Consider the following 15,893-nt stretch of genomic DNA (forward strand, 5'->3'; position numbering starts at 1 on the left):
TTTCTTGTGAGAAATCCTATTTGGAATAAGGGAATTTCCCTTAAAAAAAGGGAAACATTGACAGCTATGCCCCTTTTATGCCATCTGTTAGTCAACCTAGCTAGGGTTGATGGGAATCAACCGTATATTTAAAGCACACATATGCCCCAATCCTGGGAACTGCAGTTTACCCCACAAATAGCTACAGTTCCCAGCACCCATAGAAAATTACAGCTCCTATAATTCACCACCATCATCATAATTTTATTTATATCTCGCCCATCTGGCTGGGTTTCACCAGCCACCCTTTGGTGGGGAGGAAGATGTACTCAAAATGTATGATATGTACACAATCTTGAGTACAGCAATGTCCACAGGTTTCCCAACCCAGGGTAAGTCTCAAATGTCATGTCCTCCAGACATTAACAGAGTGCAGGTTCCGCCATCCCCAGCCAGGGGCGATGGGAGTTGTAGTTCAGCAATATCTGAAGGGCCCCCATGTCAGCGAGCTTTGTCACAAATCTGCACTAAGACTCTTTTGCTCAGCAAAGGGTTAAGGTGAGGGAATACCGCCTCCTAGAGAGACCGGAAGCTCCTCTGCGGCAGGAAAGGGGGGAACAAAAACAATCAAATGCCACTTCCTGTTCCGCTTCCCATGGGAAAGTGGCCTTTGAATTTTCCCACGCGCAGAGAATCAGGGCTCGGAAGGACTTTTCCGGTGGCTGCGAAAGAACCAGGCAAGTGGGGAGGGCGGAGGGGAAGGGAGGGTGTACTGGGCCTCGAATGGGCTCCATGGCAGGCAGAAGTGCAACTGGGGAAGCTTTTCCCTGCCGTGGGGCAAGAGAGGGAAGGCTGGGAAAACATCCTTGGTTGGATTTCTGCCTGCCAGGTAGGGGAGAGCGGCAGAAAAATGAGGAGCCCCTTTGATTTTTTGATTTTTTGGGGGGATGATGCACATTTCAAGTGGAGCAGAGAGCGAGTCTTTGTGCAGAATGAGGGGGTGGCAATCTGGATCCTCTCTCAGGGTGTCATGCCTTTGAATGCCACCCCACGTTCTTTAAAATAAAGAGCATCTTTCCTGTAGACATAGGTATAGTCTGTTTATTACACCAGTGGTTTCCATATTTCCCACCCCGCTTCCGCCCAACGGACCACTTGAATATTGCTGATAGAGGACCACCTCAATTATTTTTCTGCCTTTTGTAGCAAATGTAATGCCCTGTGCTAGACGTCCCAACAATTTTTAGTTATATTTTTATTGCTTCTTTTACGAGCCAGTGTGGTGTAGTGGTTAAGAGCGGTAGTCTCGTAATCTGGGGATCCGGGTTCGCGTCTCCGCTCCTCCACATGCAGCTGCTGGGTGACCTTGGGCCAGTCACACTTCTTTGAAGTCTCTCAGCCCCACTCACCTCACAGAGTGTTTGTTGTGGGGGAGGAAGGATAAGGAGAATGTGAGCCGCTTTGAGACTCCTTAAAGGGAGTGAAAGGCGGGATATCAAATCCAAACTCTTCTTCTTCTTCTTCTTACGCTGCACTTGATCCTACTCCAATTTGCGTTCCTTAGAGTTCAGGCAGAAACTTCCACAACTCCTCCACACTGCCCGATAGATAGCTCAGTCAACAGAGCATGAGACTCTTGATCTCAAGGTCGTGGGTTCAAGAAAAATATCCCTGCATAGCAGCGGGTTGGACTGGATGACCCTCTGGGTCCCTTTCGACATTACAATTCCATGATTCTATGGCTACCAGGCTGGTGCCTTAATGCAAGGCTCCCCCTACTCTGGCAGGTAGCCTTCGGCCAAGGAATATTTCCAGCTCCAATTTTTCTTTTCTCCCTTCAACAGCACAGCCGTCGCCCCGGTCAGCATCTCGGAGGGAGCGAGAGGATGGCCCGCCTCCTGCCGGACCTCTGTAAAGAAACCCAGCTGACAGAGAGCGGCTTGTGGGGCAGCGACAAAGTCCGCTGCTTGAAGGTGAAGGAGGAGGTCCTGGAGGAAGAGCCAGCCAGCTCAGAGGCGCAGCGACAGCACTTCCGGCAGTTCGGCTACCAGGAGAACGAGGGGCCGAGGGAGGTGTGCAACCAGCTCTGGGAGCTGTGCAACTTGTGGCTGAAGCCGGAGAGGCACACCAAGGAGCAGATTCTGGAGCTGGTGGTGCTGGAGCAGTTCCTGGCTGTCCTGCCAGCGGAGGTGCAGAACTGGGTCAGGGACGTGGAGCCGGAGAACTGTTCCCAGGCGGTGGCCCTGGTGGAGGACTTCCTGCTGCGGCAGCAAGAGGACGAGAGGCAGGAAGAGCTGGTGAGGATGTTAGGAAGGACCCAGGAAGAGGTCAGGTCAAAGGGGCTCCGTCTAGCCCAGCATCTTGTTTCCCACAGTGGCCAAACAGATGCTCTGATGGGAAGCCCCTGAGGCAAGACCTGCTCGCGACAGCATCTCTCCCCTCCTGAAGCCTCCAACAAGTGATACTCAGAAGCACACTGTCTTGCACTGATGCATGAAGTGGACCATCGATGGCTACTAGCATAGTGGTCCTGCTCTGTCTCCACAGTTGGAAGTGGTAACACTTCTGAATAATAATAATAATAATAATAATAATAATAATAATAATAAATAAAAAACAACAACAACGGCCTCGGTCCAGTATGTCTGAAGGAGCGTCTCCACCCACATCATTCTGCCCGGACACTGAGGTCCAGCTCCGAGGGCCTTCTGGCAGTTCCCTCCCTGTGAGAAGCCAAGTTACAGGGAACCAGACAGAGGGCCTTCTCGGTAGTGGTGCCCACCCTGTGGAACGCCCTCCCACCAGATGTCAATGAGAACAACAACTACCAGACTTTTAAAAGACATCTGAAGGCAGCCCTGTTCAGGGAAGCTTTTAATGTTTGATGCATTACTATATTTTAATATTTTGTTGGAAATTATTATTATTGTTGTTGTTGTTGCTGCTGTTGTTATTATTATATATAATTTACACCCAGCCACTCTGGGCGGCTTCCAACAGAATATTAAAAACACGATAAAACATCAAACATTAAAAACTTCCCTAAACAGGGCTGCCCTAAGATGACTCCTAAAAGTCAGATAGTTGTTTCCTTCCTTCATTCTAATGGAATGGCATTCCACAGGGCAGGTGCCACTACCAAGAAGGCCCTCTGCCTGGTTCCCTGTAACGTGGCTTCTCGCAGCGAGGGAACCGCCAGAAGGCCCTCGGCGCTGGACCTCAGTGTCTGGGCTGGACGATGGGGGTGGAGACGCTCCTTCAGGTCTACTGGGCTGAGGCCATTTAGGGCTTTAAAGGTCAGCACCAACACTTTGAATTGTGCTCGGAAACGTACTGGGAGCCAATGTAGGTCTTTCAGGACCGGTGTTATATGATCTCGATGGTCATTCCCAGTCCCCAGTCTAGCTGCTGCATTCTGGATTAATTGTAGTTTCTGGGTCACCTTCAATACCAGTTTGCTAGAGTCTGCAGCAGGGGAGAAGGCTCCTGTTCTTGGGTCCTGCTTGTGGGTATTCCACAGGCATCCTCTTCCTCTAGCACAGTGGGTCAATGCGTCTGACTGTTAACCAGAAGGTTGGTGGTTCGTGCCCACCCAGGGCACAAATTCCTGCATTGCAGGGGGTTGGGCTAGATGAACCTTTGGGTCCCTTCCAATTCTAAGCTAAAAGGTAAAGGACCCCTGGACAGTTAAGTCCAGTCAAAGATGACTGTGGGGTTGTGGCGCTCATCTCACTTCAGGCCGAGGCAGGCGGCGTTGGTCGTTTCTGGTGCAACGGAACACCATGACGAAGCCAGATTCTATCAGTCTGAGGAAAACAGGTGGGATTAAAATGCAACAAATAAATAAAATAAGTTTGTATCTGCAGGTGGTGCAGTGACTGGTTGGGTCTCTAAAGGGAGAGGTGATTTTTCAGGTATCCAGGTCCCAAACTTTCTAAGGCTCACTCAAACCAGCCCCTTGAACTCGCCAGCAACCAGCCTCATCCTTGCCTCGCCTCCTTTCAATGTCCTGTGCTCTTGTTTCAGATGTTGGGCTCATTCAAAGAGGAGGCTGCTCATTTCCCCACCGCTGAAGACGCTTCCTCAGACACCTGGCAGAGGGTCGTCTTAGGGGAGATGAAGCAAGAAGAGGAGGACGACGAAGACAGAGACACAGCCTTGTTGGGTGAGGACTCCTCTTTCTATGCTGTTTTGAGTATGAGTGACTCATGTATTGGTGGTTTAAAGAGGTGTGAGGTCAGACAGTGGTGGTATGAGTGAGAGGTTGCCTTGCTTGAGCAATTCTAAATTATACAGCCTTGCAGTGCTCTCTCATTTTATTTATCTGTATGTGGTGTGGTTTGTTTATTATTATTATTATTATTATTATTATTATTATTATTATTATTATTATTATTATTTTAGAATTTATATACTGCCCTATACCCGGAGGTCTCAGGGTGGTTCACATAAGCAGATCACAGTATCAAATCAAATCAAAACAGAAACAATAACTCAAAAATACTCCGGTTCGAATCCCCGCGATGGGGTGAGCTCCCGTTGCTCTGTCCCAGCTCCTGCCAACCTAGCAGTTCAAAAGCACACCAGTGCAAGTACAGTGGTGCCCCGCAAGACGAATGCCTCGCAAGACGAAAAACTCGCTAGACGAAAGGGTTTTCTGTTTTTTGAGTCATTCCGCAAGACGAATTTCCCTATGGGCTTGCTTCGCAAGACAAAACGTCTTGCGAGTTCTTGCGAGTTTGTTTCCTTTTTCTTAAAGCCGCTAAGCCGTTAATAGCCGCTAAGCCGCTAATAGCCGTGCTTCGCAAGACAAAAAAACCGCAAGACGAAGAGACTCGCGGAACGGATTAATTTTGTCTTGCGAGGCACCACTGTAGATAAATAGGTACCACTACATTGGGAAGGTAAACGGCGTTTCCGTGCACGCTGGTTTCTGTCACGGTGTCCCATTGCACCAGAAGCAGTTTAGTCCTGCTGGCCACATGACCCGGAAAGCTGTTTGTGGACAAACGCCTGCTCCCTCGGCCTGAAAGAGAGATGAGCATTGTACCTCATGGTCACCTTTGACTGGACTTTTAACTGTCCAGGGGTCCTTTACCTTTACTTTTTACCTCACAGTAGCCAGTCAGATGCCTCAACAGGCAGTGTGTAAGCTTTCTTGAGATCCCCCCCCCCCCATTTCAGGGAATGACTTGCATTGTTTTTTGTTTTGATTTTTGGGATGAAAAAATTCTTTACTGAAATTCATTAATGTCAGTACAGATTTAACTTCACACGTACACATACTATCTATCTATCTATATTCTTAAATTAGTTTAACTTAGAATATTTAGTATACTTTCTAATACTTTCTTACAACCTAGCGTACCAATTTTCCTTTATTTCTTAATATTTTATGTACACAAGGGTCATTCAAACACTACCATAGATAATATGTCGCTGTTACTTTTTTGTAAGTGTCTCTTAAACGTTTCCCATTTTTGAGTAACAATTGTTTGGTGTTACCTCTTAACCTATTTGTTAGTTGAGTCATTTCCACATAGTCTAATACAGTCATACCTCGGGTTGAAGTAGCTTTGGGATGAATATTTTCGGGTTGTGCTCCGCAGCAACCCAGAAGTAACGGAGTGCGTTACTTCTGGGTTTCACCACTCACGCATGCGCAGATGCTCAAAATGACGTCACGCGTGGAAGCGGCGAAACGCGACCTGCGCATACGCAGACACGCAGTCGCGTCTTACGTTTACTTCAGAGGTACCGCTGTAATTCATTGGCAGAATGACTTGCATTTTGATTTCCTCCTTTCCGGCAGCTTCCGAGAGAGCATGCAGGGAGGACGACCCGGACCGTTCCGCAGATCCAAGGCCACACGAGATGCTTTTGGGGATTGCCGAGTGGAACAGTCCCGATCCAGGGGAAGCCTCTGAGAGCCTGCCAGAAAGCTGCCCGGAGAACGGGAGGGACAAACTGGTTTGCGGGCCGCAGGGCTACCAGCCGGCCAAGGGAGGAGTGGCTGTGCAGCCGCGGATCCAGGACGAGCGCCTGAAGAAGTGCCCGGAATGCGGGAAGGGCTTTGTGTGGCGGTCGGAGCTGATAGAGCACCAGCGCTCGCACACCGGGGAGAGGCCCTACTCCTGCTCGTACTGCGGGAAGAGCTTCAGCCGCAAGTCGTACATCATCAAGCACGAGAGGATCCACACGGGCGAGAAACCCTACATCTGCTCGCACTGCGGCAAGGGCTTCATCTCCAAGTCAGACCTGATCAAGCACGAGAGGACCCACACGGGAGAGAAGCCCTACATCTGCCCCGACTGCGGCAGGAGCTTCAGCAGGAAGCAGTTCCTTGTCACCCACCGCAGGACCCACACGGGCGAGAAGCCCTACAAGTGCTCCGAGTGCGGGAAGAGCTTCAGCCAGAGGACTTGCCTGGTCATCCACGAGAGGGCCCACACTGGGGAGAAGCCCTTCAAGTGTCTGGTGTGCGGGAAGAGCTTTGGCCGCAGGGACATCCTCATGACCCACCAGAAACTGCACACCCGTGAGAAGGCCTTCCAGTGCGCTGACTGGTTGTGAAGCCACCCTTTTCCTCTATTCCGTCTTCTCTTCGGAGTTCATAACTGTACGGTGGTACCTCTGGTTGCGAACGGGATCCATTCCGGAGCCCCATTGGCATCCTGAGTAGAACGTAACATGCATCTGCGTGTGCACAGGTCATGTTTCGTCGCTTCCACGCATGCGTGCAACATTGTTTTGAGCGACTGCGCATGCGCGAGTGGCAAAACCCGGAAGTAACGCACTCCGTTACTTCTGGGTCGCCGCAGAGCGTAAACTGAAAACGCTCAACCTGAAGCATATTTAACCCGAGGTATGACTGTATATATTCTGGAATAGGGTGTTGTTGTTTTTTTAAATGAAGGTTTTGCATAGAAGAAGCCTTACGGAAGGCTGCTTAATATGCTTCCCCCACACACCTTTTCAAGTATTTGATGGCTTCTTTTGTACATCGGGAAAATGTAATGTGTGAATTAAGTAAACTAGTGTGTTCTACAGGTAATCTGGAAAGTAAGACCTACCAGAGAGACCTAAGATTGGTTATGGGTCTCGGTTAAATGCACATTTAGTGCTGAGCCACTGGGTTTCCTCCCCCCAAATCTGTTGGACGTATCCCAGAGGTTCCCAAATTTATTTGGCCTACCTCCCATAGCTGTCAATTGTCCATTATTTGAAGGGACAGTCCCTTATTCCAGCGCCATGTCCCGCTGCTGTCCCTTATTGATAAATGTCCCTTAAATGATGTCCCTTAAATTTCAAAGGAAGCAACTCCTCTCCCTCCCTCCCTGCCGGCCAGGGAGGAGGGAGGCTCCAACTGTGTTGCTTGGCTGTGTTGCTCACCCCAATAAGAAGTCTAAGAACAACTGGGGGGGTGGAGCTTGCATGCCTTGTGTGTGGCTAGTTAATGCAAGCTGAGGGGTTTTTTGAATGCTGGACACCATTTTGTTGCACGTGCTGCTGCAAACTTTGCAGCGCAAAGCCAGGCCGGGGAGCCATCTTAAGCTGAGGCTGCATAGGCCTTGTGGTGCATGTGATTCAGATTCTATTCAGTTGAACCTCTGGTTACAAAGTTGGTTGGACAGTGTTCTCGAAGCTACCAGCATGAGTTTGACCAGACTGCAGGAATACAGGAAGACTGGAGTGCCTGGAACAGGTGAGGCAGCAGGTCCCTTATTTTGGCTGCTGGTCCCTTATTTTCAAGGCTGCTGGTCCCTTATTTTCAAATCTGTAAGTTGACAGCTATGCTACCTCCCCCTTTTCAGGGGGGGGGAAAATACTCAGCGCTCCCCGCCCGCCCCCCCCCCCCCGGAAATCTACCTTATTTAAACAAAGAACAGAAAGATGCAGTGAAAACTGGACAAAGAGATGGACTAGGCCCCGGGATTAAAAACTCTTGGGGGTGGACCAGAGTGAAGCTTGCGGGCTCATTCCAATCTACCCCAGGAGCCAGGCTGACACCGTAGCTCATTTGCCATTGGCCAAATAGGCAGGCAAGCTGTGATCCATTTCTTGGGCCTGGGTGAAGCCAATAAAGGGTCACTGAAACCTGGAAAAGCCCCTCATGACCACCGGATCCAGGGGAGGGGTTGTCACCGTCCTGGCGGTAAGCATCATTACACAACAGATGAAATGTGTATGAACAGTTTTTCAAAATTTTCTTCTTTCCTTATGCTTCCACAGCCCCTCTGTTTTTATTCAAGGTCTCCAAATTGCACCTCTGCATCATTCCAGCAAACCCCAGGGGGTGGTATAGACCACTTTAGGAAACACTGGTGTAGCCTATGGAGTTCTGTGTAGAGAAACGAATGATAATAATAATAGTTTGTTATTTATACCCCGCCCATCTGGCTGGGTTTCCCCAGCCACTCTGGGTGGCTTCCAACTGAATATTAAAAACAATACAGCATCAGACATTTAAAACTTCACTAATGAACCTAGATCATTAGCTGTGTCCATTAGTTCAGTAGGTCTACTGTCAGTGGGACCAGCCTTGGATACAACCCTTGACTCAGCCATCTTTGGTGCTGAACGCTGCCACCTTGCGTGCTTGGATCCAGAACAGTCCTGCTAGATGGGGCCCATCTAGTCCGGCATTCTGTTCTCACAGTGGCCAACAAGGTCCGCCAATGGGAAGCCTGCAAGCGCAACACCACTAGCCTCCGCGATTCAGAGCAACTGGTGTTCAGAAGAATATACTGCCCCCGGCTGTGGATGTACAACATAGCCGTCATGGCTGGTAGATTCCTGCTTTCTCACTTCCTGCTGTGGACAAACTACCGTTTAAGCAGGTTTCCTGTTTCCTGCTAACCACAGTTTGGTGGTTAGTGTGTAATAAACTCTGGTTTTCCTGAATCGGGAAGTCAGGAAGGGAATTGGAGATAAGTCAGCCTGAGCTACTGACCCAAGGACATGTTTTTATATATATATATAATGCCGGAACCGTTGTGTTGAACGGCCCTAAGAGAAATCAGCTCGTGGCAATATTCACTCTAGCAAGCAACCTTTGGCCAGGAGGATCTGAAAAACCTCCTTTTGGGATGTTGTGTGTGCCTAAGAGTGCTTTGCACTTGGATGGCAATTCTACCTCACTGTTACATCAGTGCTGGGTTTGAAACCAAAAGGTGTCTTTTAAAAAAGCAAAAAAGCTGTATGGTATTTTAAAAAAGTACGGTGTGCAAGGATTTCCTTGCAGAAAATAAACAGAAGCTTCAGGAAAGGAATTTAGGTCTTACTGTTCCATCAGCGCAAGCATTTCAGCTTGGCAGACTGAATGATCCTTCCATTTTGTCCCCCAAACCAGTTTCCGAGGGACACACGCAGAGAAGGGGGAGCCCCGTTGTGCTATTGGAAGTCTTTACACAAGCTTCTGTTTGGGTGCCCTTGTCAGCTGAATCCCTTTCTCTATCCCTTAGCTGAGACGTTTGTGCCAAACCACGGTTTACAATCCAAACCATCCTTCAGAATTGTTTGTTTGCTGCCATTTTCAGCTTGCTGAAACTCTCCCTGTTGGGGGTCGTAGCACAAACCATGGTTTACAAATCCGTTTCAAGCCACGGTTTCTGATCTTGATTTGTAAGCTGACTGTAACCATGGTTTGTTTGATTCATAACACTAAACCAAACCTTAGTTAACCTTCCACTACCATGTTTTTGGGTGGCCTCTGTATTTGAGGCCCTGTATGAATAAGCAGTGAGGTGTGCCTAACATAGCTCAGCCTTGTACTTTGACCACTTTCCTGGTGGGCCTTGGTAGCCAGGAATTCCATGTGTGGGCTGCTTAGATGCCAGTCTGTTTTGTAAAAGGCTCTTTGTCTTTTACAGTGGTACCTCGGGTTAAGTACCGTATTTTTCGCTCTACAGGACATGGAGCGAATGCAGGCTTTCGCTGAAGCCTGGAGAGTGAGAGGGGTCGGTGCACACCGACCCCTCTCGCTCTCCAGGATTCAGGAAGCTATCCGCAAGCCTTCGGAGCGCGCAACCTCGCCGCTGCTCCCGGACCCGTTCTGGGGGCTGGGGGAAGCTCAGGCTTCCCCCGCCCCAGCCCTGCGACTAAAAACGAAGCCAAGGATCCCGCTCGCTGTCTTGGCTTCTTTGCTCTTTGGGGCTGGGGGGGGGAATAAATAAAAAATTCTTTACCCCCCCCCCCAAAAAAATCTAGGTGTGCCCTATGGTCCGGTCCGCCCTATAGAGTGAAAAATACAATACTTAATTTGTTCCAGAGGTCCGTTCTTAACCTGAAACTGTTCTTAACCTGAAGCACCACTTTAGCTAATGGGACCTCCTGCTGCTGCTGTGCCGCCGGAGCACGATTTCTGTTCTCATCCTGAAGCAAAGTTCTTAACTCGAGGTACTATTTCTGGGTTAGCGGAGTCTGTAACCTGAAGCATATGTAACCTGAAGCGTCTGTAACCCGAGGTACCACTGGATTACTTGCCAGCTAACAGGCTACAATCCTTCACCCCTCTTTTATTCAGCCAACATGAAAACACAAGCTGACTAGCCTCTTGGCAAGTAAGTGGTTTTGAGGAGCAGGTTTTATAAGCCTTTTTAATAGGTTTCTTCCAAATTCTTGCATTTCTCATCTATTCCCACCCCCAAAAAAGACTTAACGCAGCAAAACAAACACGATAACATCAGAATGCCTGATGAATATGAGGCTGACCGCTGAGAAGCTTTCCAAAATGCCATCTTAAAAATGTGACCTGTTTTTAGATTGTGAGCCTGAGAGGCAGGCAACCCACTCCCCTTTTAATCTCGATATAGCACAACATCTAATGTTGCTTTTTAGGTTCTCAGTGAAATAAAGAAGTAGATAGGTTTGATGTGTGCATTTCCTCGGCCCCCGAGGGAGGAGGGAACGAAGAGCTCAGACATGTCAATCTATCTGGTTGTTAAGCAGAAGGCACTGGTGGAGGAAGAAGAGTTTGGATTTGATATCCCGCTTTATCACTACCCGAAGGAGTCTCAAAGCGGCTAACATTCTCCTTTCTCTTCCTCCCCCACAACAAACACTCTGTGAGGTGAGTGGGGCTGAGAGACTTCAGAGAAGTGTGACTAACCCAAGGTCACCCAGCAGCTGCATGTGGAGGAGCGGGGAAGTGAACCCGGTTCACCAGATTACGAGTCCACCGCTCTTAACCACTACACCACACTGGAAGAGGAGTGCGGAGGGAGCGCATTGTCCCCAGCAGCGCGATCCCAGTGGGGTGCCATGGTGGCTGCCCCCCTGCCCATACTGGGCGCCATGCCCCCAGGACGCGCACCACGCCCCCGGGATCCGAGCCAGCCCTGCCCCTGCCTGCTCTCCGCCCCCCAGTGCTGGAGCATGAAGCTCTGCCACTGGCAGAAGGTTAGTGGTTTAAGCCCACCAAGGATATTTGTGGGCAAGGATTCCTGCATTGCAGGGGGTTGGACTAGATGACCCTCAGGTCCCTCCCAACTCTGGAATTCTGTGATTCTATGAAATAGGAAGCTAATGTCTACCACTGCCCTTGCCAACTTGGCCGTGCTGGAAGGGGCTCATGGGATTTGTAGTCCCAACACATTTGGAGGGCCCCAGGGCCGGACTGCTCAGGCCTGAGTGTTGCCTGTTGCAGCTGGTGGAAGCTGAAGCAGAGGCTGTTCCTGTTGTGAGTTCCTTTAAAAAGCAAAATGATCGAATTGGAGGGGCAGTCTTGTAAACCAGCCATCTAGTCTTGCCTCCCCACAGAGGTGATTCGTGGCTTCTTCACTCTGCGGCATTCTTTATCCTGGCTTTTGATACCTGAAATGTGTGTTTCTGAGCTTGCACAGTTCTTGTCACTGTTCTCCGTATTAAATTGTCACAACCTGCCTTGGTACTTGCTGGCGAAGGGTGGTTAATATGTTGTTGTTGTTGTTGTTGTTGTATAACAGCAATATTAGGGATGTGGGTGGCGCTGTGGGTTAAACCACAGAGCCTAGGACTTGCTGATCAGAAGGTCGGCGGTTCGAATCCCCACGATGGAGTGAGTTCCCGTTGCTCGGTCCCTGCTCCTGCCAACCTAGCAGTTCGAAAGCATGTCAAAGTGCAAGTAGATAAATAGGTACCACTCCGGCAGGAAGGTAAATGGCTTTTCCGTGCGCTGCTCTGGTTCGCCAGAAGCGGCTTAGTCATGCTGGCCACATGACCCGGAAGCTGTACGCCGGCTCCCTCGGCCAATAAAGCGAGATGAGCGCCGCAACCCCAGAGTCGGCCACGACTGGACCTAATGGTCAGGGGCCCCTTTACCTTTATTATTGTATAACAGCAATATTACGTTGTGTTAAGTTTTATTACAGCAACACCCCCCGATTGATGCAGAAATTCAGGGTGATCATCAAATAGGTTTTGCTCAGGGCAGACTCAATGAAATTAACGGACCTAACTTAGCTGTGTTAATTAATTTCAGTGGGTCTACTTTTTGAGTGAACCTGAGCTTAATTCCCCTCCAGAGTGAGGGCATTCCTTAGCGGTCGGTGTCTGGCCTGAAGCCTCTAGCTAAGCAGTACTGCTGACCACCCCTGCTTAATATTTGAGCGAAATTTCCCCTCCTGTAACTTGAAGTCCATCAGATCTGGTGTTGCATTCTGGGGCAGCAGCAGAATTCAAGCTTTGCTCCCACCCCCCCACCCCACTTCTCTGGGAAAAGCTCCCTGGGTCTCTGAAGAGAGCTTTCACGTTCCCCCACAGCCTTCTCCAGGCTAACATACCCAGTTCCTGGAGAGACACAGGAATGAAACACAGCACTCGCTGGTCTGCAAAATAGGTGCTGTACAAAGAACATGAGAAGAGCTTCCTGGGTCATTGTCCAACATCCTGTCTTCCCAGGGGCCAAACAGCTGCCCAATGGCAAGCCTGCAGGTTGGACCTAGAATCATAGAATCAAGGAATTGTACAGTTGGAAGGGATCCCGAGGGTCATCTAGTCCAACTCCCTGCAAAGCGAGACTGGATAGCTCAGCTGGTTAGAGCGTGGTGGTGTTAACACCAAGGCTGCAGGTTCGATCCCTGCATGGGGCAGCTGCATATCCCTGCATTGCAGGGGGTTGGACTCGATGATCCTTGGGGTCCCTTCCAACTCTAAAGTTGGGAGAGGAGGAGGAGGTCCAGTTACAGTGGCTCTGGGTAGGGAAAGATATGGTCCTCCAACGTGGGGAATTGTGGTTGTCATATCAGCCAGCCCTCAGGGCTGCGACCTCTGCTGTTGAATGCCAGGTGGCTCAGAATAAAATCACCCTCATCCATGATATGATGGATGAGGAGGCTTTGTGCCTTCTTGGCTGGGAGTACCAAAGGATTCTGGGAAAGAACAACCCGCTAATGGGTTTGATGGGGCCGGAGGAAGGGGTGCAGCAACTTCCAGACAATCACTATAGGGGGTTGTGGGAAGAAGCCAGCGGACCCCAAGAGCTTTGCCGTAGATTTGCAAGCAAAAAGACAATGGGATGGCTTTCCCCATTTGCCTCCCTTACTGCCAGTATTTGAGGTCATTGGGAGAGTCACAATGGCTTCAGGATTGCTCTTCTGTGCTATGTAAGACACATGGTTTATATATTTATTTATATATGTATATATTTAGATATGCATTTATGGATATTTATTCTACATTTGAGACCTTAGAATTCCTATAACAAGCGGAAACTCTATCCTCAGCATTCAGAGGAAATAACCACACATAACTCCCACTGGGCTCGCAAGGCTTGCGGATAGCTTCCTGAAGCCTGGAGAGTGAGAGGGGTTGGTGTGCACCGACGCCTCTCGCTCTCCAGGCTTCAGCGAAAGCCTGCATTCGCCCCATAGGACGCACATACATTTCCCCTTCATTTTTGGAGGGGAAAAAGTGCGTCCTATAGGGCAAAAAATACGGTACATAAAAAGGTAAGGCTATCATCATGCTGCAGTTTGTGTGACTGCCAATAGGGAGAACTTCACAACTATAAGGCCACCAACTTTTTAACATTTCCTCTTAGAAGAGTTTCATGAGCCTGCTCATCATTTGGGTTGCCCTTTACTGTAGCTTCTCCCTTTTTGAGATTTTCTTATTTATTCTTCCTGGGGGATGAGCCAAACTCATGTTAAGATGCTTTTCTTGCTCCAAGGAGGTGATGAGAAGCCGGAGGAGCGGCAGACGAGTCGGCCAGAGAATTATGGGGAAGTGGAATTGTGTGGCGTTTGGGGCAAACAACACATTTTGCGCTGTCTGGATCAGCACAGGACAGCCCCTGAGAGCCAACAGAGGAGTTGTCCAGGAGGGGACAAATTATTTCAGCCCAGCCTTCCGGCACATGAGAACACTTGTCCAGGAGAGCAGCAGTATAAATGCCCCATCTGCGAGAAAAACTTTAAACACAAGTCGACGCTGACAGTGCACAAGAGGACGCATACGGGAGAGAGGCCCTACCGATGCTCCCATTGCGAGAAGAGCTTCATTCAGCGATCCATCCTCATTGTCCACGAGAGGACCCACACGGGGGAAAGGCCCTACAGATGCTCAGACTGCGGGAAGAGCTTCAACGAGAGGTCCGTCCTTGTCAAGCACAAGAGGACCCACACAGGCGAGAGGCCCTACAAATGTGTGGACTGCGAGAAAAGCTACAAGCAGCTCTCGGCTCTCACCGCGCACGAAAGGACCCACACAGGGGAGAGGCCCTACAAATGCCCTGAGTGCGGGAAAAGCTTCACCCGCAGCTCGTTCCTCATTACGCACAAGAGGACCCACATGGGAGAGAAGCCATACGCGTGCACAAACTGTGGGAAAAGCTTCAGCCAGCGACTGCACCTGGTTATCCACGAGAGGACTCATTCAGGAGGGGGGCCTCTTTAGTGGTCGGGCTGTTGGGCAGCAGTAAGCTGGTTTCTTTTCCATATGGGTTCAGAACAGCCTTTCTCAACCTGTAGGTCTCCAGATGTTGTTGAACTACAACTCCCATCACCCCTAGCTAGCAAGGCCAGAGCTCAGGGATGATGGGAGTTGTAGTCCAACAACATCTGGGGACCCACAGGTTGAGAACTGCTGGATTAGAGTAATGTGCCAAATCTGCAGCACTTGCACAGGAACTGCTTCACCTTTGGCAGTAGATAAGCAGAACAAAGGAAAAGGAGTCTTCTCACCAGTGAGAAACTTTAATTATCACAGCGAGAGAACAAAGAATCCATTTCCTAGGAACGACGGTGCTCCCAATTAAGGATTCCACACACTTCCTCCCTGGTCACCCACGTCACTACCATGTCTTGTAACCTGATCTCACAACCACTGTGCTTTCTGTGCTGCCACCTTCTGAGCTCTCCATGACTTTGGAGAAGGAGGGTGAAGGATGTCCAGAGACTGTGAGTCTGTTAACCCTCTCTCTTCCAGTGCTTCTCCTCCTAGCTGTTCCCCATCCAGTATGTCCCAGCTTCTGCCTTCTAAACTGAGTCCCTCTGTGAACCACCACTCCAAATCTATACTGTCCTCCTGCTCCTGGGAAGAGTCAGGATCCTGATCAGGAGCAGGGGGAGGCTCTCACCATTCCTACTCATTGCAGCCCTCCTCAGCATGGTCCAACACCTCCCCTTTCATGGAGCATCTTCCTGACACACTCATCAAATGTCGTCCTCCTGCCTGCCTTTTCCTGCTTGTTTCTGTTGCCACTGTAAGATTTAAGCAGGCTACTTTACTTAAGGCAATCAGCCATTACTGGTTATAATTGGACAAGCAATGAAAGGGAAACAATAACAATAATAATAAAACTTTTTATTATTTATATGCCGCCCATCTGACTGGGTTTATATATTGCTTAATTGCCAAAGTTTCTAAGTGGTATACATCCAAATTAATTTTATTTATTCATTTCATAAATTTATACACCGTTGATTGCAAAAAAA

The 15,893-nt window shown here is 49.4% G+C and overlaps 1 protein-coding gene across 2 annotated transcripts; it reads left to right on the forward strand.

The window, feature by feature from the left end:
• Nucleotides 1–556: 556 nt before the first annotated feature.
• LOC114591036 (zinc finger and SCAN domain-containing protein 16-like) lies at nucleotides 557–15,772 on the forward strand. 2 transcript variants are annotated; one of them, XM_077922434.1, is made up of 5 exons: nucleotides 557–716; nucleotides 1,824–2,276; nucleotides 4,006–4,144; nucleotides 5,792–6,517; nucleotides 14,333–15,772. In XM_077922434.1, exons 2-5 carry the CDS (start codon nucleotides 1,866–1,868, stop codon nucleotides 14,851–14,853), a joined length of 1,797 nt encoding a protein of 598 aa, XP_077778560.1. In that variant the 5' UTR covers nucleotides 557–716; nucleotides 1,824–1,865; the 3' UTR covers nucleotides 14,854–15,772. The 2 variants fall into 2 exon arrangements, with proteins under 2 accessions (XP_077778560.1, XP_077778557.1); XM_077922431.1 differs by lacking the exons at nucleotides 557–716; nucleotides 14,333–15,772 and adding an exon at nucleotides 805–1,069 and having other exon boundaries at nucleotides 5,792–7,033.
• Nucleotides 15,773–15,893: the final 121 nt, after the last annotated feature.

Source organism: Podarcis muralis, chromosome 2, assembly GCF_964188315.1.
Source record: "Podarcis muralis chromosome 2, rPodMur119.hap1.1, whole genome shotgun sequence".
NCBI lineage: Eukaryota > Metazoa > Chordata > Lepidosauria > Squamata > Lacertidae > Podarcis > Podarcis muralis.